The 26,946-nt window shown below is 36.7% G+C and overlaps 8 protein-coding genes across 9 annotated transcripts in view; 4 read left to right on the top strand and 4 right to left on the bottom strand.

Annotated features, from left to right (window-relative positions):
- The first annotated feature begins 281 nt into the window (after nt 1-281).
- LOC104827088 (transcription factor MYB12) lies at nt 282-3,014 on the top strand. The gene is made up of 3 exons (XM_010560134.1): nt 282-504; nt 835-964; nt 1,860-3,014. Exons 1-3 carry the CDS (start codon nt 372-374, stop codon nt 2,689-2,691), a joined length of 1,095 nt encoding a protein of 364 aa, XP_010558436.1. The 5' UTR covers nt 282-371; the 3' UTR covers nt 2,692-3,014.
- A 416-nt stretch (nt 3,015-3,430) lies between these two features.
- On the top strand, nt 3,431-7,175 carry LOC104827087 (importin subunit alpha-1-like). The gene is made up of 10 exons (XM_010560133.2): nt 3,431-3,831; nt 4,024-4,120; nt 4,235-4,326; nt 4,416-4,547; nt 4,675-4,860; nt 4,944-5,107; nt 5,213-5,291; nt 5,809-5,937; nt 6,134-6,261; nt 6,350-7,175. Exons 1-10 carry the CDS (start codon nt 3,622-3,624, stop codon nt 6,711-6,713), a joined length of 1,581 nt encoding a protein of 526 aa, XP_010558435.1. The 5' UTR covers nt 3,431-3,621; the 3' UTR covers nt 6,714-7,175.
- Nucleotides 7,176-11,208: 4,033 nt separating this feature from the next.
- LOC104827085 (proline-rich antigen homolog) lies at nt 11,209-11,926 on the bottom strand. The gene has a single exon (XM_010560132.2). The coding sequence runs from the start codon at nt 11,853-11,855 to the stop codon at nt 11,379-11,381; it is 477 nt and encodes a 158-aa protein (XP_010558434.1). The 5' UTR covers nt 11,856-11,926; the 3' UTR covers nt 11,209-11,378.
- A 2,491-nt stretch (nt 11,927-14,417) lies between these two features.
- LOC104827084 (COBRA-like protein 9) lies at nt 14,418-17,160 on the top strand. The gene is made up of 2 exons (XM_010560131.1): nt 14,418-15,131; nt 15,613-17,160. Exons 1-2 carry the CDS (start codon nt 14,567-14,569, stop codon nt 17,052-17,054), a joined length of 2,007 nt encoding a protein of 668 aa, XP_010558433.1. The 5' UTR covers nt 14,418-14,566; the 3' UTR covers nt 17,055-17,160.
- Nucleotides 17,161-19,892: 2,732 nt separating this feature from the next.
- On the bottom strand, nt 19,893-20,468 carry LOC104827083. Its single transcript, XM_010560130.2, has 2 exons — nt 20,114-20,468; nt 19,893-20,018 (listed from the first exon to the last, which is right to left on the bottom strand). Exons 1-2 carry the CDS (start codon nt 20,390-20,392, stop codon nt 19,965-19,967), a joined length of 333 nt encoding a protein of 110 aa, XP_010558432.1. The 5' UTR covers nt 20,393-20,468; the 3' UTR covers nt 19,893-19,964.
- A 399-nt stretch (nt 20,469-20,867) lies between these two features.
- LOC109117246 (putative two-component response regulator-like APRR4) lies at nt 20,868-22,198 on the bottom strand. The gene is made up of 5 exons (XM_019204054.1): nt 22,127-22,198; nt 21,686-21,838; nt 21,264-21,587; nt 21,094-21,170; nt 20,868-20,879 (listed from the first exon to the last, which is right to left on the bottom strand). Exons 3-5 carry the CDS (start codon nt 21,583-21,585, stop codon nt 20,868-20,870), a joined length of 411 nt encoding a protein of 136 aa, XP_019059599.1. The 5' UTR covers nt 21,586-21,587; nt 21,686-21,838; nt 22,127-22,198.
- Nucleotides 22,199-24,292: 2,094 nt separating this feature from the next.
- LOC104827082 (protein DEHYDRATION-INDUCED 19 homolog 4-like) lies at nt 24,293-26,361 on the top strand. Its single transcript, XM_010560129.1, has 5 exons — nt 24,293-24,560; nt 24,719-24,867; nt 25,501-25,578; nt 25,685-25,953; nt 26,074-26,361. The coding sequence occupies exons 1-5, from the start codon at nt 24,482-24,484 to the stop codon at nt 26,174-26,176; spliced, it is 678 nt and encodes a 225-aa protein (XP_010558431.1). The 5' UTR covers nt 24,293-24,481; the 3' UTR covers nt 26,177-26,361.
- Nucleotides 26,362-26,473: 112 nt separating this feature from the next.
- The window catches only part of LOC104827081, a 2,692-nt gene continuing 2,219 nt past the window's right edge, over nt 26,474-26,946 (bottom strand). Inside the window, exons 7-8 of one of the 2 annotated variants that reach the window (XM_010560127.2) lie at nt 26,934-26,946; nt 26,474-26,847 (exon numbers count right to left, since the gene is read on the bottom strand). In XM_010560127.2, the coding sequence (XP_010558429.1) occupies nt 26,641-26,847; nt 26,934-26,946 (220 nt within the window). In that variant the 3' untranslated portion in view covers nt 26,474-26,640. The other variant, XM_019204182.1, reaches the window with a different exon arrangement.

The following is a 26,946-nucleotide window of genomic DNA, read 5'->3' as shown; positions in this document are numbered from 1 at the left end:
AATGTTGGTCCCCTGTAGAAATAGTACTGGGTCCTAAATTTTCGAGGGAGGGGGGGCCTTTGTACGTGCAATTAATTTAGTGTAATGTGCATGAGAATGGGAGGAGGAAGAGGGACCACGAAGGCTGCCCTTTTCCCTCTGTTCTTACGCAAGAGAGGACGAAACGCACTTTTAATTCCGTTGTAACGTGGCTCGTTTCTCCACCGATTCGACGTCGTTTTCAACCTCGCAACTCTCTCTCTCTCCCTCTAGGTCTTTATATCAGTCATTTTGGTGACTCTCTTTGTCACGAGTCCAACCTCACCCTAAAGTGTCTCGCCTTTTTCTGTTCCTCTCTGTCTGCTCTCGCTTCGAGAGAGAGAGGGGGGGAGATGGGGAGAGCTCCGTGCTGTGAGAAAGTGGGGCTGAAGAGAGGGAGGTGGACTGCGGAGGAAGATGAGATCCTCACCAAGTTCATTCAAGCCAATGGCGAAGGTTCTTGGCGATCTTTGCCCAAGAAAGCCGGTACTAATCACTCTTACTTTACATATTAATCTCTTCCTAATTATATAACTGCTGTATAATCGATATACGTATAAGTACATATGCAATGGGATTGTGTGAAGGATGCAACATTACATGTAAGTTCCTTTCCCATGGTTTTGAGGGGAAAAAAAACGATGTCTATAACATTTATAATTATGCTCTGTTTGTGCATAAATGTGACAAACAAACAAAAAAATACGGTAATGTTATTGAATAAGAACCCTTATTGGTTTTCATTTATCCATGCAAAATTTAGTTACGTTATATTACATCGATGCATGAACTTAAAAAAAAAAATTACGTGCGAAGGTTTGCTGAGATGCGGAAAAAGTTGCCGGCTGAGATGGATAAATTATCTAAGGACGGACCTGAAGAGGGGAAATATCACGTCCCAAGAGGAAGAGATCATCGTCAAGTTGCATAACGCTATAGGCAACAGGTATATATTATCATTTTCAAAAAATAATATTAATCCAACTTAAATTTAAAATATTATTAAATTTTTCGTTTATCTACTATTTTGCCACGTACGGTCATGAAGGGTCGGGTGGAATGATACGTGCATGTCTCGTCAACGCACAAACATACACAGCAAGTTGTTCCTTTGTTGGACGTATGTGCATGTTCTCGGATATATATACACTCGTATTTTTGTCGGTCACGCGTATCTACACGCTACACATATATACATACACACGCTTTGTATCCATATAACTGTACAGCATTGACAAATGTGAAACTGTCTTGTCAGAAGGGCTAATCAAAATCCCATGTACGGATATCACGAATCAGATTAAATCAAATTTCTTACGGGACACGGATTTGACCCAAGAACATGAGATAGGCTGTATAGCATTGATTAGGCTAAGTGTCTCGTCTATAAATATAAAGTACTTAGAAATTTGAGATTTTATATTTTCCTCTCTACAGAATAATTAATATTTAAGCGTTTTATACTTTTAAGTCTACAAACAAGATTTAAACTTGTTACAGTTTGCCGTTTAAAATTTTTATTTTTAATCATTTTATAAAATAGTACATAATTTTTACGTCCACTAAAACAGCACATGAACTTAGTTTTTTTTTTTTTTACTAGAATAGGGTTTTGAAAGTTTTCAACTTTATATTCGAAAAAGGTTTCATAGTAAAATCTTAGAGGTATTTTTTTTATACATCGAAAATTAGAAAAAAGGTTTTAAAACAAACTTCATTATACCAAAGTCGACCAAAAAGTTGATAACATATGTAAGTTGATTTCCAGAGATGTGTGTTGCGTTTCGTGTTCTTTCTTTGGATCAACCTGAAAAATTCCATTGAACGTATGATTCCTACAGATGGTCGCTTATAGCAACATACTTACCAGGAAGAACAGACAACGAAATCAAGAACTACTGGAACTCGCATCTGAGCCGCAAAGTTTACACCTTTACGAACACGAAGCCCGGAGATGACACGAGTCTGATCCTCGACGAGATAATCTCCAAGACATCTTCTTCTTCTTCTTCTTGCAACCAGAAGAAGAAGAGGAAGAAGAAGGGAAGGACAAGTAGATCGGAGATGAAGAAACACAAGCAAATGGTGGCTTCATCGACACAGATGAAGACGACAGGAACGCCAAGTTTCGCCGTTGAGGTTCCGGGGGATCCATTATTTGGGGAAGACAAGACATGCCCAGATGGTGAAAGCGGACAGGGAAGTGAGATCAGCGAGAAAGGGCAAATGGGTCATTCGGAGGAGGACAGCTTGGGCCCGTACGAATGGCTGGACAACGAGATTGAGCGGCTCATGATGAGTAGTTGCGTATGGGAGGGCGAAGAGGTTGTTATTGGGTTTAATGGTACTGAGTTTCAGGACAAGATAGGTGAAAATGGGGACAGCATTAGTTGTTTTTTGGGTTTGTCCGAAGAAGAACAGGGTGGTGGGGCAGAGTTCAGTAACACGGCAACAAAAGTTGATGTTAACGCGGAAAGGGAAAGGGAAGGAAGTGTGTTGAGTTCAAATTCAGACGAAGGTTGTAATCCAGACTGGTGGGCTGATCTCTGCAGCTCGGAAGTCGGTCTTGGGATCGACGAGGAGTGGATTGATTGGGATTTCCAATATGGCCTCACATGTCAGAGCGATTTCTGGAATCTGCCAGCTGGCGTCGACGGAGAAACAGTTGTCTGATCAATCTGAAGAAGCGAGTTTAAGATCTTTGAACGTAAAGTTTCTGCTTTGTTTTGTCAGACGCCGCCGATTTGGCGAAGGAAGCATGGCTGTGTTGCAGAAGCTCCTGCAGTGGTGACGAAGAAGAAGATGATTGCATGAAGAAACGTTAGGGCAAATGTCGCTTTCTAGTTATAAGAAGTTTCAGATCAGATGCGTGTATTCTTTGATGATTCTTTCCATGTTTTCTGCTCTTTTTTTTTTTAAGGTCTGTTTTCGGTTTTCATGGTTTATGTGAAAAATACAGAATAATATAATTCGAATAATATCGATACAAAAGTATATTCTCCTGGATTCAAATATCAACCAAATAATATAATATCTCTAACATTGGATATCTTTGTAACATTTACCTATTTTGTTTTTTCAAATTATTCATATCAAGATTTATAAAACCCGAATTCGACACCGATTATGGGTAACCGATACGGTATTTTGTTCCGACCCTATCGACATTTCGAATACCGGTTTCTATTTGATTCGTTCATTTTCATTTTTTTTGAAAATTTATATATTTATTCGATTTTATTGAATTAAATTTGATTTCCACAACACTTTCCCGTCGCTTTTAATCTTCAATGGGTGACAATGATTTTTTTTTTTGTTTATTTAAAACAGATAATGACCAATTATTTATAGTTAGAGAAAAAATTTAGGACAACCCTTCTTATTTAAATTGATCTGCTTACGCTCCTTGTTGCGTTGTTCTTTCCCCTTTCCTTTCCCTCTCTCCCCTGTCATCTCTCTCACATTTCACTCTTCAAATCTCCAGATTTCAAGGGTTTATCTCCGACGATCTATACATACTCCTCTACGAGTGTGTGCGTAAATTGATCTCGAAATTTGGGTTCGCTTCGATCTCCGCTGTCGAGAGGGAGGAGACGAGGGGCCATGTCGCTGAGGCCGAACGCGAGGACGGAGGTTCGCCGGAACCGGTACAAGGTTGCGGTGGATGCGGAAGAGGGTCGCCGGAGGAGGGAGGATAATATGGTGGAGATCCGGAAGAACAAGCGCGAGGAGAGCTTGATGAAGAAGCGCCGCGAAGGTATGCAAGCACTTCAGGGCTTCCCTCCCGCCGCCGCCGCCGCCATCGAGAAGAAGGTAATCCTGGGTTTTTTTTCGATCTTGATCGGCTTCTGGGGTTTTCTTGTTGAATTGGTGTGGTCTACGATTTCGTTTGGGATTTGATTGAACAGCTCTCTGGGGGATTTGGATTAGGGTTTTAGTGTTGTTCTTTCCCCTTAAATTCTGATTCTCTCCTATTTCTTGATTTCTGGGTTTACATACTTGCAGTTGGAGAGCTTGCCGGCTTTGGTTTCTGGGGTTTGGTCGGATGACCGAACGTCGCAGCTAGAGTCCACTACTCAGTTCCGGAAGCTTCTGTCTATTGGTACTTCCGTCTGTTTCTCTCTCTTATTTCTTCGATTTAGATTCATATTGTGCTTTATCATTGCTCAAGTGTCTGCCTTTCAACTTTGTTACTGTCGGTATTATATCTGTTAAGAGAGAAGCCCTCCTATCGAGGAAGTGATACAATCTGGAGTTGTGCCTCGGTTCGTTGAGTTTCTTAAAAAGGAGGATTTCCCCCAGCTTCAGGTGGGAGAACATCTGTTTCTGTCGTTTGTATTGGTCTTCGTCATCAGTGTAGCCTTCCAGTTTTTTGGTGCTATATGATCATTTTTTAGTTCGAAGCGGCTTGGGCACTTACAAACATTGCATCTGGAACATCGGAGCACACGAAGGTAGTGATTGATCACGAGGCTGTTCCGATCTTTGTCCAGCTTCTTGCTTCCCCTAGTGATGATGTCCGGGAGCAGGTATGGTACTTGCAGTGGTTATGATTGTTTTACCTCCTTGGTATTGGAGATAATATGCATGGAATTTGAAGAAGACTGGTCTCAGATTTACATACTTGAACTGGGTATGCTTTCTATGAACCTGTAGGCGGTATGGGCATTGGGAAATGTTGCTGGTGATTCTCCGCAGTGCCGTGATCTTGTTCTCAGATGTGGGGCACTGATGCCATTGCTGGCTCAGATGAATGAGCATGCCAAGTTGTCCATGCTGAGAAATGCCACCTGGACTTTGTCGAACTTCTGTCGTGGCAAGCCTCAGCCTCAGTTTGATCAGGTTATTTTGTTTTACCATTTCTCTTTGAACAACTTTATAAGCATTCAGTCGGCGCCCTTTAACATGTAAGGAATGGTTAATAGGTGAAACCTGCACTTCCAGCCCTTGAACGCCTTATTCATTCGAATGATGAGGAGGTCTTGACAGATTCCTGTTGGGCACTCTCGTACCTTTCTGATGGTACAAATGACAAGATTCAAGCTGTAATCGAGGCTAATGTCGTCCCAAGACTTGTTGAGCTTCTACTGTCAGTATTTTCTTTTTCATTTCTGTTAGTTTCTTGTACCTTTTGACATGTGTTTGCCATCATTCAATTCAATGCAATCTGACAATGTCTTCTATTGCTTTGCAGTCACCCTTCTCCATCTGTGCTCATTCCTGCACTTCGTACCATTGGAAATATAGTTACAGGAGATGATTTACAGACCCAGGTAAATTGCTCTTGAATCCAGATACCTCCTCATTAGAGTACTTTTGTTGTGCAATATGTGGATGTTGATTTATTATCCTCTTTATTTATTTCATGGAAGTTGAACGAAACATTTGATGATTTAGTTTTGGTTGCAGCAGAAGCATCTTGAACTTTGTTGATTTACCATTTGTAGTATCTAATCTGGAGTCCAGACTGTTTTTTTTTTTTATATATACTGGTTGAAAATGTAGGCGAATTATTATTGGATCCTCCTTAAATGTAATGCCACGCGCAACATATCATAAAAACAATAGGACCATTCTATTCTTATCATCTCGTTAAACTTGCTGCTTGTGTCTAATGGTACTGTGCTAAGCAAAAAACTGACATCTAAATGTAATATTTCCAAAATATGAATCTTTTTTAAGTATATTTATAGGCAAAGACAAAACTTTTATGCATCTGAAGGGCTTTATTTCGTTTAGTTTACTTGCATCTCAAGTTACTGAATTAGCTCCCGTGAATGCCTTGTCCAGTGGGTAATCAGTAGTGGCGCTCTCCCTTGCTTGGCTAACCTGCTTACGGAAAACTCTAAGAAAAGCATAAAGAAAGAAGCTTGCTGGACCATTTCAAACATCACAGCTGGCAACAAGGAACAGATTCAGGTGAGCAATTCCTTCCTACTTGTTCATTCCATTCCATGTACTTGCTGAACCATTTCAAGCATCACCGATGGGTCTGCTTAATCTTATGGGGACAGGCAAAGATATTATTGAGTCCAATATCGGCTCGATATGATTATGTACTTGCTATATGTAATCGTGTTTTAATTAGTGTTCTGTTTTTTTTTAACGACTGCAGGCAGTAATCCAGGCTGGTTTAGTTGCTCCCTTGGTCAACCTCCTTCAAAATGCCGAGTTTGACATAAAGAAAGAAGCAGCTTGGGCAATTTCAAATGCCACCTCAGGTGGTTCTCATGATCAAATCAAGTAGGTCACTTTTTTTTTTGTGCGTTCCTTTTCTCGAACTCCTCTCTTGCTCCTTCGTTGTTTCCCTTATGAGGTTTCGTTGTTTCAGATACTTGGTGGAGCAAGGATGCATAAAACCATTGTGTGATCTCCTGGTATGCCCAGATCCAAGAATCGTCACTGTCTGTCTGGAAGGACTGGAAAACATTTTGAAGGTTGGAGAGACAGAGAAGAACTCGGGTCGCGTGAACTATTACACCCAGCTTATCGATGATGCTGAGGGACTGGAAAAGATCGAGAACTTGCAGAGCCATGACAACAATGAGATCTACGAGAAGGCAGTCAAGATCCTCGAGACATACTGGGTCGAAGAAGAGGAGGATACAGTACCTCCGGGAGATGGGTCTCAACCGGGATTCGAGTTTGGGGGAAACCAAGTTCATATTCCATCGGGTGGATTCAACTTTGGCTGAAGGTTAAAAAAACCCTCCAGCTACAGAACCTCCAGACATGAAACTAGGTGATTAATCCGACAAAAACTGCAGGGAATTTTTGAAGGTTTGGTTTTGATGGGAGGTTAATGTGAAAGGACAGAGTCAGAGTCGGGTAGGTTGAATCTTGAAGAGGACAGAGCCGAAGAGAAGAAAGCTTTCGAGGTATGGAAGCTTGAAATCCCTTTCCCACCATATGTGCACTCCATCCCTGAGGCTATCTTTCTATTTCAAGATTTATTTGTTTCTGTTTCCTTTTTTTAGATTTTGGGGTTATGTATACTGAAGAGTCTTCTTGTGTTCATGTGCGGTGGTGGGTTTTGTTTTGTACGATGGTAAGTTGGTAACCTATACACAGTATCTGTCTTTGTTCCAAAATCTGGTTGGGCATGAACGCATAAGCAACTTCAATATATGTATATATGTGTGTATAACTTTCATAGATGGGCTTGGCCCAAAATAAACAAAGTGAAAATCCATCTTTTGGATCTAATCTAACATCGGATTGATGATAAACCGGCTCGGTACAGTGGTTGTATATATCCAGGTAAAGCTGTATGCGGGTGATAGCGTTGTATCTCGGTTAGGATCTCGCTCTTTTGTGTAGTTGTGAAATATCCGGTTTACCATTTAAAGGAGATTTGGATGCCAATCTGTTGAATGATCCAATCCACTATTAAGAGAAAATGTCCTCAGCCAATGTGGATCATTTTGTTCGTTATACCGACCAACCGGTTTACTTTGTACCGGTGGTCGAATTGGAGTGCCCAGTGGGCCCCGTAAAATCCACCATCTCACGTGCTACACAGCTAATTTTTTCACATTTTCTTCCACGTCATAAAATTATTAGAATTATTGGAGGAAGAAAATAGAGCAATAAAGAATGACAAATGGTCAAATGTCAAATGAGTAAACAATCGTATATTACGGCAACCGTCGATCAGTACTATTAGAATGGGCTCTAGATGTTTCACCTCAATCTCATTGTCTGGAAAACCATCTTACGGCGGGTCACGAAACACTGAATATTTGATCTGACCATTTTCACCGTTGTAATAAATTTCCGTTGTTTTATTATCTAAATTATTTCTTATGACTGTTAAAAAAACATATATGCAAAATAAATTAGTAAAATTGTGTTCGTGATGATAATAACTGTAATTTAAACTGTATAATAGATTGCGTGATCTTGATAAATTAACTATTATTTGTATAATGTTATATCATAGAATTAATTAATTGATTAATAGAAATTAGACAAATAAATCATAGTTGCAGAATCATCAATAAATCATACCGACAAAATAGAGTAATAAAGAATGACAAATGGTCAATGTCAAATGAGTAAACAGTGGTGTCTTACGGCAGCCGCCGACCAGTACTGTCAGAATAGGATCTAGATGTTTCACCTCAATCTCATTGTCTGGAAAGCCATCTGACGGCGGACCACGAAACACTGAATATTTGATCCGATCAGTTCCACAGTTGTAATAAATCTCCGCTGTTTTATTATCTAAATTATTTCTTAGACCATTAAAAAAACAGAAAAGGAAGTTTGTTACTTCATTTCAAGGATAATCATATGCAAAATAAGTTAGTAAAATTGAGTTCGTGATGATAATAACCGTAATTTTAACTGTATAATAGATTGTGTAATCTTGATAAATTAACTATTATTTGTATAATGTTATATCATAGAATTAATTAATTGATTAATAGAAATTAGACAAATAAATCATAGTTGCAGAATCATCAATAAATCATATCGACAAAATAGAGCAATAAAGAATGACAAATGGTCAATGTCAAATGAGTAAACAGTCGTGTCTTACGGCAGCCGCCGACCAGTACTGTCAGAATAGGATCTAGATGTTTCACCTCAATCTCATTGTCTGGAAAGCCATCTGACGACGGGCCGCAAAACACTGAATATTTGATCCGACCAGTTCCACAGTTATAATAAATCTCCACTGTTTTATTATCTAAATTATTTCTTAGACCATTAAAAAACAGAAAAGGAAGTTTGTTACTTCATTTCAAGGATAACCATATGCAAAATAAATTAGTAAAATTGCGTTCATGATGATAATAACCGTAATTTTAACTGTATAATAGATTGCGTAATCTTGATAAATTAACTATTATTTGTATAATGGTGTATCATAGAATTAATTAATTGATTAATAGAAATTAGACAAATAAATCATAGCTACAGAATCATCAATAAATCCTACCGACAAAATAGAGTAATAAAGAATGAAAAATTGTCAATGTCAAATGAGTAAACAGTCGTGTCTTAAGGCAGCCGCCGACCAGTACTGTCAGAATGGGATCTAGATGTTTCACCTCAATCTCATTGTCTGGAAAGCCATCTGACGGCGGGCCGCGAAACACTGAATATTTGATCCAACCATTTCCACAGTTGTAATAAATCTTCGCTGTTTTATTATCTAAATTATTTCTTATGACCATTAAAAAAATAGAAAAGAAAGTTTGTTACTTCATTTGAAGGATAATCATATGCAAAATAAATTAGTAAAATTGCGTTCGTGATGATAATAACCGTAATTTTAACTGTATAATAGATTGCACACTGAATATTTGATCCAACCATTTCCACAGTTGTAATAAATCTTCGCTGTTTTATTATCTAAATTATTTCTTATGACCATTAAAAAAATAGAAAAGAAAGTTTGTTACTTCATTTGAAGGATAATCATATGCAAAATAAATTAGTAAAATTGCGTTCGTGATGATAATAACCGTAATTTTAACTGTATAATAGATTGCATAATCTTGATAAATTAACTATTATTTGTATAATGTTATATCATAGAATTAATTAATTGATTAATAGAAATTATACAAATAAATCATAGCTACAGAATCATCAATAAATCCTACCGACAAAATAGAGCAATAAAGAATGAAAAATGGTCAATATCAAATGGCCGGCGCCCGCCGATCAGTACTGTCAGAATGGGCTCTAGATGTTTCATCTCAATCTCATTGTATGGAAAGCCATCTTACGGCAGGTCGCGAAACACTGAATATTTGATCTGACTATTTCCAGAGGTGTAATAAATCTCCGCTGTTTTATTATCTAAATTATTTTTTATGACCATTAAAAAACAAAAAAAGAAGTTTGTTACTTCATTTGAAAGATAATCATATGCAAGATAAATGAGTAAAATTGAGTTCGTAATGATAATAACCGTAATTTTAATTATATAATAGATTGCGTAATCTTGATAAATTAACTATTATTTGTATAATGTTATATCATAGAATTAATTGATTGATTAATAGAAATTAGACAAATAAATCATAGCTGCAGAATTATCAATAAATCCTACCGACAAAATAGAGCAGTAAAGAATGACAACTGGTCAATGTCAAATGAGTAAACAGTCGTGTCTTACGGCAGCCACCGATCAGTACTGTCAGAATGAGTTCTAAATGTTTCACCTCAATCTCATTGTCTGAAAAGCCATCTTACGGTAGGTCGCGAAACACTGAATATTTGATCCGACCATTTCCATTGTTGTAATAAATCTCCGCTGTTTTATTATCTAAATTATTTCTTATGACCATTAAAAAAAACAGAAAAGGAAGTTTGTTACTTCATTTCAAGGATAATCATATGCAAAATAAAATAGTAAAATTGTGTTCGTGATGATAATAACCATAATTTTAACTGTATAATAGATTGCGTAATCTTGATAAATTAACTATTATTTGTATAATGTTATATCATAGAATTAATTAATTGATTAATAGAAATTAGACAAATAAATCATAACTGCAGAATCATCAATAAATCATACCGACAAAATAGAGTAATAAAGAATGACAAATGGTCAAAGTCAAATGAGTAAATAGTCGTGTCTTACGGCAGACACCGATCAGTACTGTCAGAATGAGTTCTAGATGTTTCACATCAATCTCATTGTCTGGAAAGCCATCTTACGGTGGGTCGCGAAACACTGAATATTTGATTCGACCATCTCCACAGTTGTAATAAATCTCCGCTCTTTTATTATCTAAATTATTTCTTATGACCATTAAAAAAATAGAAAAGAAAGTTTGTTACTTCATTTCAAGGATAATCATATGCAAAATAAATTAGTAAAATTACGTTCGTGATGATAATAACCGTAATTTTAACTGTATAACAGATTGCGTAATTTTGATAAATTAACTTGTATAATGTTATATTATATAATTAATTAATTGATTAATAGAAATTAGATAAATAAATCACAGCTGCAAAATCATCAATAAATCCTACCGACAAAATAGTGTGACTAAGACTAATTAACTGAAGTCATTGCTATTTACTTAAATTAATTCAACTCAAATCAAGGTAACACACAAAAATAAACAAATAACTCGCTGTAGAGATAATAATAATTCTTTGTTTTTATTAACGGTAAATTAAAATGATAATTAACATAAAAAAAAAACTAAATACAGATTTGTAAAAAGATTAAGAAAAGATTAAAAAAGAAGTACGTTGAAGTAAACTAAAAAAAATGTTCATTTGATCCAACATTTTGCTCATCGATTGACGAAATAATTAAATCGAAAACCCCTCGGATCGGACCATCTCCCTCGTTTTCTCGTCCGAATCTGACAAAATTTCCGTCAAACCAAACAGAGCATGACGAGAAACCCAGCGTAACAAAACATGGAAACCGAGATCTGACCCGACCCGGATGCTGCCGGAGGAGTATGATAGTAAAACGGGAAGTACGGCACGATCGGATTCGGCGGAGGCGGCGCCGGATAATTGCCGTAGTACGGCGGAGGATAATAAAACCCTTCGCCTTCTCCGTACGGCGGAGGAGGGTACTTGTTGCCGGACTGAGACGGCGACTGAGGAGGATAGTAGTATCCGCCGCCTCCGGAGCTGGGGGGAGGAGGAGGCGGAGGGCAGATGGAGGTGGTCGCCGGCGGCGGAGGAGGAGAAGGGACAGGGTTACATGGGTTGTCGCAAGAAGAGCACATTGTGCAGGAGACCTGGTCCTTTGATGACGTCACTGTTGAAATCACTGAGAGCGGCAGTGACAGAAGCAGGAGGAGAAGAGCAGGAGACAAACCGGAGAATCTGGTTTCTTCCATTTCCCAGAAACTTCGTTTTCGACGAACAACACGGATGTACAAACTAATTTTATTAGAAATTTTCAGAGATTTTGGAGTACTCCAAAAAGATCCAAACTTTCTCGAGAAAATTCGAATCCGAAGAGCGTTTTTCTTTTTATTGAGGATTTAATTTATTTAAATATTGACGATAAAAGTTTTTTTTTAACAGAAAAAGGTGACGCGGATTTGTTTTTTACTTTAAAACAAAAGGTGTTGTAATAGCGCACGCATTTTAGGGGTATTTGCGTCATTTCAGGTACTTGATCACCAAATGACGATAATACCCTTGTTCCGTGTGAAGCGAGTAGGGCTGGAAAGGGAAAAAGGAAATGTTCCGGGTAAACATGGCGGGGCTTGACTTTTTTACATATGTACACGTGTAATATTTTTATTGATTGAATGAATGATTACGTGGCTGCGCAGAGAGTAGACGTGGGAGTGACGGAAGTTTCGTGGGCCCCTCTCTGTCAAAATTCCTAGTTTCGGGTTTAAATTAATTGACCATACTATGTGTTGATTGCGTAATAATTAATCCCTAACCCAATCAATAGTAACTATAAGTGGCATTATTGAACATCACAGATTTCATTTATTCTAACCATTTGCATTAAGATTACATTTATAATATAAATCAAACTATGACGTGTGATTAATATATTTTTTTTAATTTTGAATTCAGTGCAATCTATGATATATTCTCTAGAATTAGAACTCCAAAACATTTTGAGAAACTCATAATTTTAATCGATACCATTTTATTTTTTTACACCATATCCATATAATCCATATATATAAATATACAACATTTACTTTTTATCTGATTTGTTGAAAAATATATTTGAAAACAGAAAATACAAAAAAACAATCCATTTAAAAAAACATCTATTTAAAATTTTACAAATCCACAAATATAGATAAATTTGTATTTTTTTTAAAACATAGAAACTCCTATATTTATTAATATATCAATTGAAAATGTTTTATTTTGAATTTTGTATAGTTGAGATTTTAAATATAATATTTTCAAAAGATAAAAGTCTTTTCAGATAACAATTCATTTTGGATTAGTGAATATCTAAACTTTAAATGGATATTCTAAAAATTAAATGGATTTTTTGGGGTGTTGAAAACAATAAAAAAAAAATCAACCACCAAAATTGCAGGGTGAAAACTATATACACAAAAGGGACCAAACAAAGAAACTAACGTAAAAAAATAAGAGAGAGATGAATAGGAAAGAAGGGTATCAATCGTCGTTGTTGGTTGGCGAAATTGTTCGTAAGAGAGAGAGAGAGAGAGAGAGAGAGAGAGAGAGAGAGAATGTTTATGATTGGTCTCTTTGTTGGATTGATAGAGATTTCTGTGCTCACTTTATTCGACTCCCTCACATGCTTACTCTCTTGTTTTATATATATATATATATTTTTTATTTCAAGTTTCTTTTAATTTCACTTATATATATATATCTATATATATATATATATATAATATTATGCACTAATGTGTCTCTCATTAATCATCGACAAACCTGTCTATGTATAAAAGATTTTGATCTTCTATACCTTTCGCTCATGGTGATGTATTATTGCACTTATATTCTCTTATACAAAGAAAAACTTAGTCGTAACTGCGAATATCCAAAAATCAAATATTTAAATCATACAACATTCGTATAACCGTAATATCCATAAATATCGAATACTTCAGATTTTTCATTGTACCTCGAATAATTACTAAAATATTCTATATATTTATTGAAATTACATGAAACATTTTAAAATTGCAAAATTATTTTTTGTTTTCTTGAAAATTATAAAAACATTAAAACATTAAAATACATCATTACCATTATTTTTTATTATAAAATTTGGGTTTAGACCTATGAATATTTCGAATTGAGTTTGATTTTTTTTTTAAATTTGGATATTTAATTTATTCCCACTCTAATATATACACGACGGTAAACGATAACTTTTTCCAGCTGTTCGAAAAAAAAAGGACAAAAGTTTGCTCTCATATGTATCTGTATTGGTGGGTGGTGCACATTAGTTGCATATAAAATATAGAGGGCTTTAATAATAAAAAAGACAAAAGTTTATATATTATTATGTTTTATATTTGATTTAAATTATTATATTTTATATTTAGTATAAATATTTTATAATTAATCTATATATACACATAAAAATCAACCATAACTATTCGAATTAGGTTATTTTTGAATATCAGTTAATGTTACCTTTATTATCGTTCAAACGGTATCATTCATTTAGTCAATACCCTAATTAATGGAGCTATACTTTCCTTTTCCACCCCTAAACACAACAGATTCAAATGTTTCACACTAATCACAATCATATGGCAAAAGTGTTCAATAAAATCATCAAGAAACTAATTTGCCACAAATATATAGAATTTTGAAAGAAAAAAAAGGTTGGGAAATTATGGAATGAGTGCAATTAACGTGCGTGCCACGAGTTACAAAGATTTCGTCGTGCGTCCTACGAACAGTAACACCATGAGCACCACATTATGCAGCGAATTACATTCATTATTCAAAGTGAATAAACCTAAAATCAAGATCTTCGATTTGTTTTCATATGGGTATTTAGATTACTCCAAAAAGATCCAAACTTTCTCGAGAAAATTCGAATCCCACTAATCAAAGCCGATTTTCTCGGGAAAACGACATGGGTTTGTACAACAATAACTTTGCTTTCTCCATCCTTTTGGGCCTGGTTTTTCTGTTCGCGGCCGCACCACCGTCGGCGTCGCAGCTCACTCCGGCGGCCGTAGCTCCGCCCCCGTCACTATCGCCGGAGGAGATGTGCAACGGAATATTCCTCTCCTACACCTTCCAACGTGGTCTCAAGATTCCACCAAACGACTCGACCGATCAACCGTACCGGTTTGAGTCGCTCCTCATGGTGCTCAACAACGGCCGAGAGGAACTCAAGGAGTGGAGGGTCTTTGTCGGATTCAGACACCGCGAGATCCTCGTCTCTGCCACCAACGCATTGCTCGTAAACGGAACGGATTTGCCCGCCCCCGTAGGAAACGGCACCGTTTTCGGGGGATACCCAGTTTCAGATCTCAAGACAGCGATTCAGACGGCAGGGGACTTGAACCAGTTTAGAGCTTTGGTCAGCCTCGTCGGAACTCAGTTTGGAGTGGCGCCTCCGGCAGCTCCGTTGCCGGGAAACTTAACGCTCGTCAACGACGGTTGGATTTGTCCGATGCCTACTCTTCAACCTAGTAATGATTCCCTCTAAATCTGAGCTCCTCTTTCTATTCATTGTTCTCTTAGTTTTTTTTTTGTATGAATTGTTCTCTTAGTTCTTTACAAAATAATAATAATAATAAATATTCGCATATTGCATTACATAACCCTTTATTTCCTTGTAGGGATGTTTTAAATTCAATTTTAAATATGTTATGTAATTTGGATATTTAGTTTTGTATGTTACTTTAGCATCTATAGCTATGCGGGTGATATGCGGGGTCGTATATAGTTTCTGGCCTTATATATTCACATTCCACAAAGAAATATCCATTTTTTTGGTAGATAATACATATGATATGTTTTTACCTTATATATCATGTAATTAGATTTACATAAATTTAATATTTACGTGAAGTAATAATAATAATAATAATAATAATAATAATAATAATAATAATAATAATAGTAATAGTAATAATAATAATAATAATAATCACCATCATGTCGTTTCAGGCAAAACCGAGATGACCACATGTTGCACGAGAGACCCAAGTATCAAAGTCAACGACACGATCTCCGATAACTTCCTGCCACGTCAGACCGGCGACCTGACCATAATGTACGACGTAGTCCGAGCCTACGACCAAAACTACTTAGCCCAAGTCACGATCGAGAACCACAGTCCACTGGGCCGATTGGACCATTGGCAACTAAGCTTCGATTGGAAACGGAACGAGTTCATCCAGAAAATGCAAGGCGCTTATCCCACAGTTGTCGACGCCACGGGCTGTATCTACGGCACGCAAGCTCAAGTCTACACAAATCTCGATTTTGCCGACGTTATCAGCTGTGAGAGACGACCCGTCATCGTTGACTTGCCTCCCACGAAAGCCGACGACCCAACGTACGGGAAGATACCTTCTTGCTGTCGGAACGGTACGATCTTGCCACGTGTCATGGACCCAAGCAAATCGGCGTCTGTTTTCCTGATGCAGGTCTTCAAAATGCCTCCGGATTTTAACAGCTCGGCGTTATTCCCACCGCAGAATTGGCAGATCAACGGTATGTTGAACCCGGATTACCAATGCGGGCTTCCGATCCGGGTCAGCCCGAGTTTATACCCGGATCCGAGTGGAATCGAGACTAACAAAACGGCTTTCGCCAGCTGGCAAGTTGTGTGTAACATTACACACCCGAAAAACGCGATCCCCAAATGCTGCGTTTCGTTTTCAGCGTTCTACAACGACTCAATCGTGCCTTGCAAGACCTGCGCTTGCGGTTGCGGCTCCGAAACGCAGACGACGCGAACGTGTAGCGCCACATCGCCCGCACTTCTCATACCGCCGGACGCGCTTCTGGTGCCGTTCGAGAACCGGACTGCGTTGACGGTTGCGTGGGCCGCACTCAAGCACTACCCTGTCCCAAACCCTATGCCCTGCGGCGACAACTGCGGTGTTTCGATCAATTGGCATCTGGCGTCGGACTACAGAGGAGGGTGGACGACGAGGGTAACGATCTTTAATTGGGAAGAGATCAATTTTCCTGATTGGTTTGTAGCCGTTCAAATGGATAAACTGGCTGTTCCAGGGTATGAGAAAACGTACTCCTTCAACGCGAGCGTTATGAGCGTTAACGGCGGTGTGAACAACACGATTTTCATGCAGGGTCTTCCCGGTATGAATTATCTGGTTGCTGAGACAGACGGTTTGGATCCGGACAAGAACCCTAGAGTTCCCGGGAAACAACAGTCAGTTATACAGTTCAGTAAGAAACACACGCCGGGGGTTAGGGTTCCGGAGAGGGATGGTTTTCCGGCGAAAGTGATATTTAACGGAGAAGAGTGTTTGCTTCCCGATGTATTTCCAACGGCCGGCGGTAACAGGATCAAGAGATTTATGGTTTTGCCCTTCCTCGCGGTGGTTCTAACCACGATCCTGATGCTCACGCAGCGGTAACTTGGGGATTAAGCAAACTGCTATGGTGTTTTTAGGGCTTGTAATATGGTTTCCCGGTCCATTTATACACTGGTTTTGTCATATAAAGTTCGGATGTTGGACACGTGATTGTTTTCTCAATCATTATTGAATAGTCGACATAGACAATCAATTTTTCTGATTTCACGTTAGTTAATCAATGAGTAATCTATATCTATGATATTTTTTACAGATTAATTCATAATATATGTATATGTATGATTTATGAATTAATTCATCATAATATACAACACACACACACACACACATATTATATATTATATTTTTGACCATATGGTTATATATTATATATGTATGAGAAATTTTGTTGATGATTAATCTCTTAGCCTATTTTACTTCGAAACAAATTTGGTGTACGTCTATATATATATATACACACGAAACTTTCATCTACCTCTAAATCAAATATTGAGTAATCTACAGCACAGCAGTGTGTATAAAGAGAGAATATGTATATATTTTATTAATAATTAATCAATGAACGTCGTTAATTACTTTAAAGACAAATTTAATATAAATAAAATCAAAATTTATCTTCTTGGAGATCAAATCTGGAGTTATTTTCTCTTTTTCCGTAGGTGAATATTAAAATCAAGAGCAAGAAATGATCATTGCATGAACAAGAATATCGGGATTAAAAAAATATCGGAATCAAATGCAATTTTATAGTAGTCTATATATATTCAAAAATCGAATGTGGTGTTCGATTTTCTCCAATATACTAGTAGAACTGTTACCGTAGATTGGATCGTTTATTTTGAATATGCTAAATTTAGAATCGTTTTTTTTTATTAATATTTAGATCATAATCCTAAAAAATCTATAGTATCTTGAGAAAAATCAAAGTAAAATCATAAAATTCATCATGTCCAAACCTATATATAAATCCACAACATCTTCTGCATCGTACGTCGCTTTGAACATTCACTTCTTCCACACGGCAGAAAAAATGACATTTTCATGTTCTTTTTGTTTGTCAACTTCTGTTTCTACGACCATTACAGAAAGTTAACCTCCTAACCAATTCCCATAATCATGTCGTCCGATCAGATTTTCCAACGTTGTACACATCAAACTCGAGTTCTCGCGCATAAAATCGAGGAATTCACGAGGCTTAACTTTGATCCGGAATGGAGATCCTACCACTCTGGAGGCTCGTAAAATCTCGAAGATAATTGAAACGACGTTGTATCGTTCCGATCGATCAAGGTGTAAGGAAACAGACCATAAATTGTTACTCCTTTTCTGCGTGCGTTCATTTGATTTTGAAATCCATTTTCATTTTGTTATATATACTTTATTTCTGTGTATATGTGATTTAGCTTCTGCATGAGTAAATTGCATGAATTGCTTCGAAACTAAAAAAAATATACAACAATCGATTTCCTTTGATTCCCTTGGTTGTTTTGTTACGTTTGGTAAGTAGGTTACTTGTGAGACCCAACAGCTTGTGGGCGAGTGGTCAACAGTTGGGTGCAAAGCACTAAGAGGTTGGCGGTTCGATTCCTGGTTGGGGAGAGGTTTTCATGCCCCGGTCCTCTGGAAGATGTAGTTGGGCCAAAGCCCGATGAACTTCCGGATTATAAAAAAAAAAAAGTAGGTTACTTGTGGATACGTCTAAAATTAGTCATATTTAAACTTCTTATAAAATTCATGAGAATTAATTAGTATTAATTGTAATATTAATTGTTAACCTTAGATCATGATCAATTATATGTGAAAAATCTATCGCATAAATGACCATAATGTGAAATATAAAACTGAACTTTGATCACGACATATTTTACCATTTATGAGATCGAATATTCGATCAGAATTTTGAATGTTTCAAAAACTTTAGCAAAAAAACAGTAGATGGTGTATGTCTGAAATATTTTGTAATTAGGTTTAGAGAGTCATAATACGTAAAACCCTTTATTTAATGTTATGATCATCATCACACTATAATGGGAGGTAATGAAATAACTTCTAACATTATTGGAAATTAAAACTTGCAACATTAATTGTATGTGAACTACAACAAAACCAAACTAATACTCCATCAGTTTCTAAATAAATGAAGTTTTAGATTCTTTTTCTCACAACTGTTAAGGAGATGTACGTTAGATATTTTTAAATTAAGGATAAAATTGTAATTTTTTTTAAATAATTTAGAAAATCTAAAACTAAAACGAAGTCCATTTAATAACAAAATATATTCTGTAGAATGCAATTTATTCAACGGATATGGAGTATTTTTTTTAAATGTCCCATGTATAACAATGTTTTTTCTTTCTCGTGTCCAAAATAACATTTGTTTGGACTTCTAATTCGGACGATTACCCCAAAGGGTATTTTTTTTTAAGAAATAGATTTAAGAGTTGGATCTTATATGGAAGACTAGTTTTATCAAATGGATATGGTGCCACTTTCAGTTAGGGGTGGGCGTTTCGGGATTCGAGTCGAAATTTTAGCGGTTCGATTCGAAAACAGTTTATTCGATATTCTAAAATTTTTACCAAATTAGTACCGTATATTATTTGATTCGGTTGGGTTTCGGTTCCGCTATAGTTCGGTTTCGGTTTTTGTTAAAAAAATTTAGATTTTCTTAAGAAAATTTATTTTTTCGGAAATTTTATAAAGTTCGGTTCAGTTCGGTTCGATTCGTTTCGATCATATAAAAATCATACCGTCAGAAATTTTAAACAGTACGGTTCGAAAAAAAATACCGAAATTTTTGATTTGGTACAGTTCGGTTCCGAAGAACCGAACCGAAAACGTACATCCCTAGTTTAAGTGGTTTCATTACAAAAAGCTGAATTTACAAACTACAATATCCGCGTTTATTCCCAAGAAAGCCGATCGATCGCGCCAGGAAAATGTAGTGTGAGCTTATTTCTTCATGTAATAACCATTAAAGTTGAACCCTCCATTGAAGTTTTGTTGCTGCAAACGACAGACAATAAGATTAAAACAGTTACATGAGCTGTGGATCCTTAACTGTGAAAGATTGATAGTGTGTCAGAACAATAAAACCTAACCTGGTTAGCACCTTGAAACTCAGATTTCGGTATCATCTGATCACTGGAAGATGATGTCGAAGGAGGCTGTGGGTCGAGATATTGGCCGACGTTTTCCGCACAAGGTTCAGCATTGTGTAAGAGAGAAGACAAATCATGGGAAATGGGCAATGGCGGATCGATGATAGGGTCCAGACCGATGTCATCGAGGTTCCAATCAATAGGGTTTCCTTGGAAAAAGCTGTCCATCATTTCACTGTCTTCCTCATGATTGCCCACCAGATTCATAGTCGTTTCCATAGTATTGTTACTGCTACCGTTACCTATGTTTTGCAATCCGGGAACTGCAACAGAAACCCGGTCAAACAGAGCGGGTTGCCCTAATGGCGGCGGAGGCGGATGTGCAAGAACATGATGATGGTTCATACTGATCTGGGGATATGCAGAAACTGTCGACGTGTAGATGCGGAACTTGATCGTATCGTGGTCTCGGGTAGGGATTCGCCATGGCTGAGGTCGGATTATGCATCTGCTGCGGGTACATCAATCGTGTGGGGTTTTGATGCATCGTCGTTGAGGTGTTCCCGCTGAGAGAAGGTGGTGGAGCTGAGTAGTAATTTCTGGCCGGGGGACATAACAAGGGGCGTTTCATGTTCTCTATATATATATATTAGTTCTAATATTATCTCCGCTAAATTAGCTGTGGTTGTTTTTGTAACAACGTTTTGTTACTGTAAAAAAAATATTTCATTGATAATTGTTTTAGTATTAGAGTTCAAATTCTAAGCTGCGAACGCATTTTTTGAAATTCAAAAGTTGAGGAAAAAAATCATTAACATCTATAAATTTTGAAAAAAAAATCGTAACAACCCTAATTATTGCGGATATTGTTTAGTTATTTAAATATACGAATTTATTGGAGTAATCGGTTTCCTAGAATATATATATCGGCAAAAGGGTTCGAGATTTGACATTAATTGTAGAATCGTTTATTTAATTACCTGGAGATGACTGGCGACATTTTCTCTTGTGAGACTCTCATCATTCATTATCTCCAAGATTTTCTTTGGAACAGCCTCTATACGAAAATAAATCAAACGGCATATAAATATAAATATAATATATATATATATATTACAAAACCCTAAAATTGATATGAACTCAAACTCACTGTCAACTCCAAGCTGATTGACAGCATCCAGAAACTGGCGATGAAGATCGGTAGACCAAATCACTCTTCTCTTTTTCGAAACCCTACCATGCACGTGATCGTTGTTGTCGTGTTCTTCGTCGAGGGTCTTCTTCTTTTTAGGGTTTGTGAAACAAGAGGACGAGACCTCACCCTTCTCTTCTTCCGCACGTCCTAGAACTTTCTTAGCCACGTGTTTGTATATCGTCCTCAACACCTCCGGTCTTATCGGCTTCACCAGATAATCGCATGCACCGTTCTTCACACCTTCGATCACTGATTCCACCGAATCATCCGTAGACATAACTGCTTACATATGATAAATAATGAATATATATATATATATATATATATATATATAGATATTATTGATGTGAATGAGCGGGAATTTAAAAAATGCTTACTGATGATGGGGATATCTGTCTCGGATCTGATCTGTGAGAAAAACTCGGATCCTTCGGCGTTTAAATCTTGGACATCCACGAGGACTATATCGTAACCATTTTGGCTGCCGCGGAGAAGCGACAAGGCGGCGGCCAGCCCGTTGCATTTTGTGACTGAATCAATTATTATTTCATGAAAAATATTTTCGTTTGGTTAGCATGGATGGGGAAAAAAAATATCATGCTATACATGAATTGTATTATATTGCTTTATGAAATAGATCTCCAAAAACAATGAATTCAATTTGATTTTGAACTATATGGGGACCTACTCTGTTAACTTTTTTCCATTTTGTAACACTTATACATATGGAAACAAAAGAAGAAATCGAATATATATATATATATAGAGAGAGAGAGAGATCTATCAAAACTGAAATTATATATATATATTATATATACCTTTGTATTTAAATTCTTTGAGCTGGTTCTCCACTGTGAGGAGATAGTGGGGATCCTCATCCACGACCAACACCCTCAAGCCCTCCGGAAACACGCCGTTAAAAACATCGGTGGTTAAATTCGGATCTGACGAACCAGGCGACATAGGGGAAACTCACCCGAAATTAATTTTTTTGTCGGTCGATTAATGGAACCCCGAAACCATAGTAACAAGAAAAAACACAACACCCGGTGGAATTTCTGGTTGGTTATATTTCGGCGGACGATCTAGTAATTTATGGTTGGACAGAGATACAGAGTCCCACAATATAGGTGAGCCCACATTTTTTTTTTAAAAAAAAATTAAGGTAAATTTATTAGTTTAAAATTAATATTTATTGATCTAATATTTAATAAATAATTAAAGTTAAATTTTATCGATTTCTTAGCCCCTTAAAATTAGGTTGAGAATATTTTTATAATATTTATGATTAATAATTATTAATTACAACTTTTTTTAGTCTTTTTTTAAGTTATGATATTAAATTTAGTAATTTATATAATTATTTTTGTCTATAAATCTAAAGTGAATCTACGTAATCTTTTCCAACAGAAAATTTGTTATAGTTTTCGGTTTCCTTCAAATATCAAAATTATAGTTTATCAAATGTAACAAAAGTGGAGTTGTAACCCCTCCAAATATCATCATTAACCTTTTTCGTTTTCAAATGGACTAAAAAATTTATCATTTAATCATAGCTTATAGTCAATAGCATTAAATCACATCACTGTTAACATATGATGAGAAAATAAATCCTTTTTATTAGTCTACCATTTTTAAATATATTTTTTTAAACAAAAGTTTTGTAAACTGTGGGAAAAAACAAAAGTTTTGTAAAATGAAAACGAGATTGGAAACAAACATATTTCATTCATTATTTAACTTATTCACAATTTTCCATTTTCTCTCATACCACAATTTTAAATTTTAAATTTACATTATTTAAATTAATAGTTACTTTTATGTTTGATTTAATTTTAGTTTGAGAATGACCTTAGGATTTTTTTATAACTAATGCTACAATTTACTATTGGAATTATATTTAAATAAAATTTATAAATGTATACAATATAAAATTCAGAATAAAATAAATTTTTATATAATCATTTAAAATGATAAATAAAATAAATGCCACGTACATAGAAGGTGACGATGTAGATGCTTAGGTGTTTTCATCAAATTAAGTGTTTGAAATCAAACTTTTATATATATATATATAGGGAGAAGATTTGTGTATTTTTGTATCAACTTCTTTTGTAAGAGTAGATTTTTTTTTTGTAAGAGGAGATGTTAATGGTGTATTTATCATCTACGTATTGTGTTTAATGAATCAAACTGAAATACAATTGGTAATATAACACGTTTTACTATGACAGTATCATTTTCTAAATAAATTTCTAATTATATACGGAATTAGTGGTAAAATTTGACCATTATACGTAATTACTTCTATCATTTTCTTGTAGTGGTGTAATGGTAAAAATTAACAATTATACAATGAATCTTATTGAAGTTGTTAATACTTTTTTGTTGGGTATTAGTTAACCAAAGTCGTACGCTGTGAGCTAAGTTTGTGTGGGATAGTGGTGAGACAATATGCAAAGTATGTTCTCATCCTGGTTTTAAATTTAAGCGTGGGAAGAGATATTCACCTGGATTGGGAGATGTAGTCGGGGCAAAGATTCGGTAAACTTCCGAATTATAAAAAAAAAAAGTTGTACGTGTTGAAATACAAATTGGCAATATTACTTTTTACTATGAGAGTATCATTTTCTAAATAAATCCATAATTATATACTTAATTTAAATACAAATTGGTAATAGTGCGCTTACCATGAGAGTATCATTTTCTAAATAAATCCATAATTATATACGGAATTATTTACCCAAAAAAAAATTGACCATTATTCGAAGGATAGATAAGAGAGCCACAAATCACACGTGTGGACCACACGTGTTAGACAGGGACTTGACAAAAAGTACTTGTTCAGTTCGGTCCAATCGAATCTAAGCGCGTGAACGGCTGATTCTCTATGGGGCAATTTCATAAATCTATAGAAACTATGAGGGTATATATGTAAATTGAGTTAGCCTCTCTTTTATATACGACATTGGGACCTCCGATCCAGAAGGTCGGTGACAAAGTCTCGCTTCCACACACTCTCTCATCTCTCCGGGTTTTCCCCTTTGCGCCATCGATCGCTGCCATCAGTCTAGGTTTTTCTTTCATCAGATTCGTGAAAAGACTCCTGATTTCGATCAATTACCTTCTCATTTCTGTGATTATCCTCGATTACCTGTAACAATCGGAGAGCAATGGACTCAAATTCATGGATCAATTGCCCCTCTGTTTTCTCATCGTCTTCTTCTTCGCGGCGGTATCAATCCCGATCAGGTTCGCGCGTCTTCTCTTCTTATTTGTTTGGGAATACTGGTGTTGAAATTTAGGTCTGTTTGGGGATAGATGGTGTCTGTTTCCCTAGAGAGTCGTTGGCTAGATTGCGAAATTTATGTTTCCAATTGTTTCGATTTAATTCGTGGAAATCTGAGCAGATTTGTATTTGGGAGGAGGGTTCGAGGATTTCGAAGGGGAAGATGATCTGAAGGCGGAGTTTATCTGCCCGTTTTGCTCAGAGGATTTTGATTTCGTTGGGCTTTGTTGCCACATTGATGAGGAGCATCCCGTCGAGGCGAAGAACGGGGTAATGATCATCAAATTTGTTTATCTGATTTGTCCTATGCGTATTGCTGTTTTGAATCTTAGAAAAATGTCCATGAGGATTTTGTCTTATCCTTAGTTTCTCCTGGCTTTTGCTTAGATCTTTTTAGATGCTAGACTTTGGTTTCCTTTGCGAACTCAAAATTGGTCGGAAAGAATGATGATTCCGACTTTTTTGGTGATGGTATAACATGACATGAATCTATGATACTGGTTCTCCTTATCGAATGTGCCGATAATAAGGATGGTTTCTTTTGATCCTCTCTTGGGAAGCTTCTGAATTTGCCGTTCTTTATGTTGCCATTGAAGTATTTAGTTTTAGCAGATTACGGTTAAATTAGGGATTGATCATTTAGGGTCCTTCCTTCTCAAAAGTTTGCCCTTTCTGATCAGGATTAGTAGGTTTTGAATCTTGACCCCTTCAGTGCTTGCGTGGTAGGGTAGGTAAAGTTTATGCCTTTTGTTCTTCCTTACGGGATCATGGACTTGTGTTTGTATCTTTCTTGTTTACTGTCCTGGTTAGCATGGTTCCGTTCTCTGATGCAAGTGCGAGTGACAATGATTGCTTGAAGGCTAGTACCGTGGGGTGATACATGTCTTTACGTTGCATTTTCAGGTATGTCCTGTCTGCACAAAGAGGGTGGGAATGGATATTGTTGGCCATGTTACCACACAACACAGGAACTTCTTTAAGATATCCTTTTAACTTTTATGATCTTATGTTTTATACATTACCAATAATTTAGTTTGGTATCCTAAAGTTTATACCGATTTGCAATTCCTTGATGAAAGAGATTCACGTGCAGCGAAGGAGAAGGTTGCGCAGAGGTGGATATAGTTCTGCTTATCTTGCGCTGAAGAAGGAACTGCGGGAAGCAAACATGCAGTCTCTTCTCGGCGGATCTTCCAACTTTAATTCTTCAGCAGCCAACATAGATTCTGATCCGCTGCTTTCATCCTTTATGTTCAACACTCCTTCGGCTAAGGAGTCGGGAATCGGGTCTGTTACATCCATTACTGAAGGAGCCTCGGCAACAAAAGCCTCCCCACATGAGCAATCCCTCGAGAGGTATAGATGTTTATATTTGTCTCCAAGCTCGTTTAGTCAGAGGAAACGCTGTTCATGATCATTTCCCTTAGAACACGAAATTTGAGAAACTCACTCAATGTCTGCCTTTACCCACCGCAGAGACATCCGAGAAACGCCACTTTCAGGCGAGGATCAAGAGAAGGCAAGAAAGAGCGAGTTTGTTCGCGGCCTGCTTTTGTCAACCATGTTCGAAGACATCTAATCTCACTAAAGCCAAAGCCTTTCAGCTGGTGGCATGGTGGGGGATATGCATAAGGTCTCATTGAATAATGTAAGCATAGCCTTTGTAGTGTAGGAGACGAAGAGTACCCATTCATATATTATCAACCGTTGTACCTGGAACTTGTATGTGCATAATTTTAAAAGAATGTAGCTACTTTTCCTTCAGTGATGCTTTTTCACCTTCTTACATAAAACACAACATGAGGGCAAAGCTTGAAATTTCCAGTAACATGTCACTAAAAGATTTGCCGTAAAGCCAGGTAGGCGCTCATTTCAGTTCATCAATCAAGTGTTGTCACTAAGAGTTACATCTCACAGTACATAAGACCCGTTTTCACTGCAGATTCTACTTAAAGTATCGAATCCCGACAAAAAAAAAGGAACACCAGTCAAAAGGGGATATTAGGCTATAAGCTCGCCAGGCTAATTCCTGCATAAAGCATCTTACAGAGAGATGAGTCCTGTAGAAAAAGTCACTTGAGCGCCTGAAAAAAGCAGGGCTAGGGGAAAGATGGACATCATGTATGCAAAGTAAAGCAGATATCGGGTTAACGGGAGAGTATGATCATATCGGTGCCAAGTGCTCTGAAGTTGGTCGAGAAAGTGTGGTTCCATTTCAAAGGGGTTTCTCGATTTCACCTCATCTGTGAGCTGTGGGAGGTGAAAAATCTGTAATCAGGGTGATTGATTCGCAATCGCTTTAGCCAGTTCTCGGCAGCTTGTAACAACGAGTTCACCTTTTGGCATTCC

This window comes from Tarenaya hassleriana, unplaced genomic scaffold, assembly GCF_000463585.1.
Source record: "Tarenaya hassleriana unplaced genomic scaffold, ASM46358v1 Cleome5, whole genome shotgun sequence".
Taxonomy (NCBI): domain Eukaryota; kingdom Viridiplantae; phylum Streptophyta; class Magnoliopsida; order Brassicales; family Cleomaceae; genus Tarenaya; species Tarenaya hassleriana.
This window is presented reverse-complemented; position numbering and strand designations above follow the sequence as displayed.

Bases quoted from the DNA above. Each gene is read 5' to 3' on its own strand.
- LOC104827088 (XM_010560134.1), top strand. From the start codon at position 372: ATGGGGAGAGCTCCGTGCTGTGAGAAAGTGGGGCTGAAGAGAGGGAGG. The intron at 505-834 runs GTACTAATCACT...TTACGTGCGAAG, and splicing joins ATCTTTGCCCAAGAAAGCCG to GTTTGCTGAGATGCGGAAAA. The intron at 965-1,859 runs GTATATATTATC...TGATTCCTACAG, and splicing joins CATAACGCTATAGGCAACAG to ATGGTCGCTTATAGCAACAT.
- LOC104827087 (XM_010560133.2), top strand. From the start codon at position 3,622: ATGTCGCTGAGGCCGAACGCGAGGACGGAGGTTCGCCGGAACCGGTAC. The intron at 4,327-4,415 runs GTGGGAGAACAT...ATCATTTTTTAG, and splicing joins AGGATTTCCCCCAGCTTCAG to TTCGAAGCGGCTTGGGCACT. The intron at 5,108-5,212 runs GTCAGTATTTTC...ATTGCTTTGCAG, and splicing joins AGACTTGTTGAGCTTCTACT to TCACCCTTCTCCATCTGTGC.
- LOC104827085 (XM_010560132.2), bottom strand. From the start codon at position 11,855: ATGGAAGAAACCAGATTCTCCGGTTTGTCTCCTGCTCTTCTCCTCCTG.
- LOC104827084 (XM_010560131.1), top strand. From the start codon at position 14,567: ATGGGTTTGTACAACAATAACTTTGCTTTCTCCATCCTTTTGGGCCTG. The intron at 15,132-15,612 runs GTAATGATTCCC...ATGTCGTTTCAG, and splicing joins GATGCCTACTCTTCAACCTA to GCAAAACCGAGATGACCACA.
- LOC104827083 (XM_010560130.2), bottom strand. From the start codon at position 20,392: ATGGAAACGACTATGAATCTGGTGGGCAATCATGAGGAAGACAGTGAA. The intron at 20,019-20,113 runs GTTAGGTTTTAT...TGTCGTTTGCAG, and splicing joins AGTTTCAAGGTGCTAACCAG to CAACAAAACTTCAATGGAGG.
- LOC109117246 (XM_019204054.1), bottom strand. From the start codon at position 21,585: ATGTCTACGGATGATTCGGTGGAATCAGTGATCGAAGGTGTGAAGAAC. The intron at 21,171-21,263 runs GTGAGTTTGAGT...ATTTTCGTATAG, and splicing joins CAATCAGCTTGGAGTTGACA to AGGCTGTTCCAAAGAAAATC.
- LOC104827082 (XM_010560129.1), top strand. From the start codon at position 24,482: ATGGACTCAAATTCATGGATCAATTGCCCCTCTGTTTTCTCATCGTCT. The intron at 24,561-24,718 runs GTTCGCGCGTCT...AAATCTGAGCAG, and splicing joins GCGGTATCAATCCCGATCAG to ATTTGTATTTGGGAGGAGGG. The intron at 25,579-25,684 runs ATATCCTTTTAA...AAAGAGATTCAC, and splicing joins AACACAGGAACTTCTTTAAG to GTGCAGCGAAGGAGAAGGTT.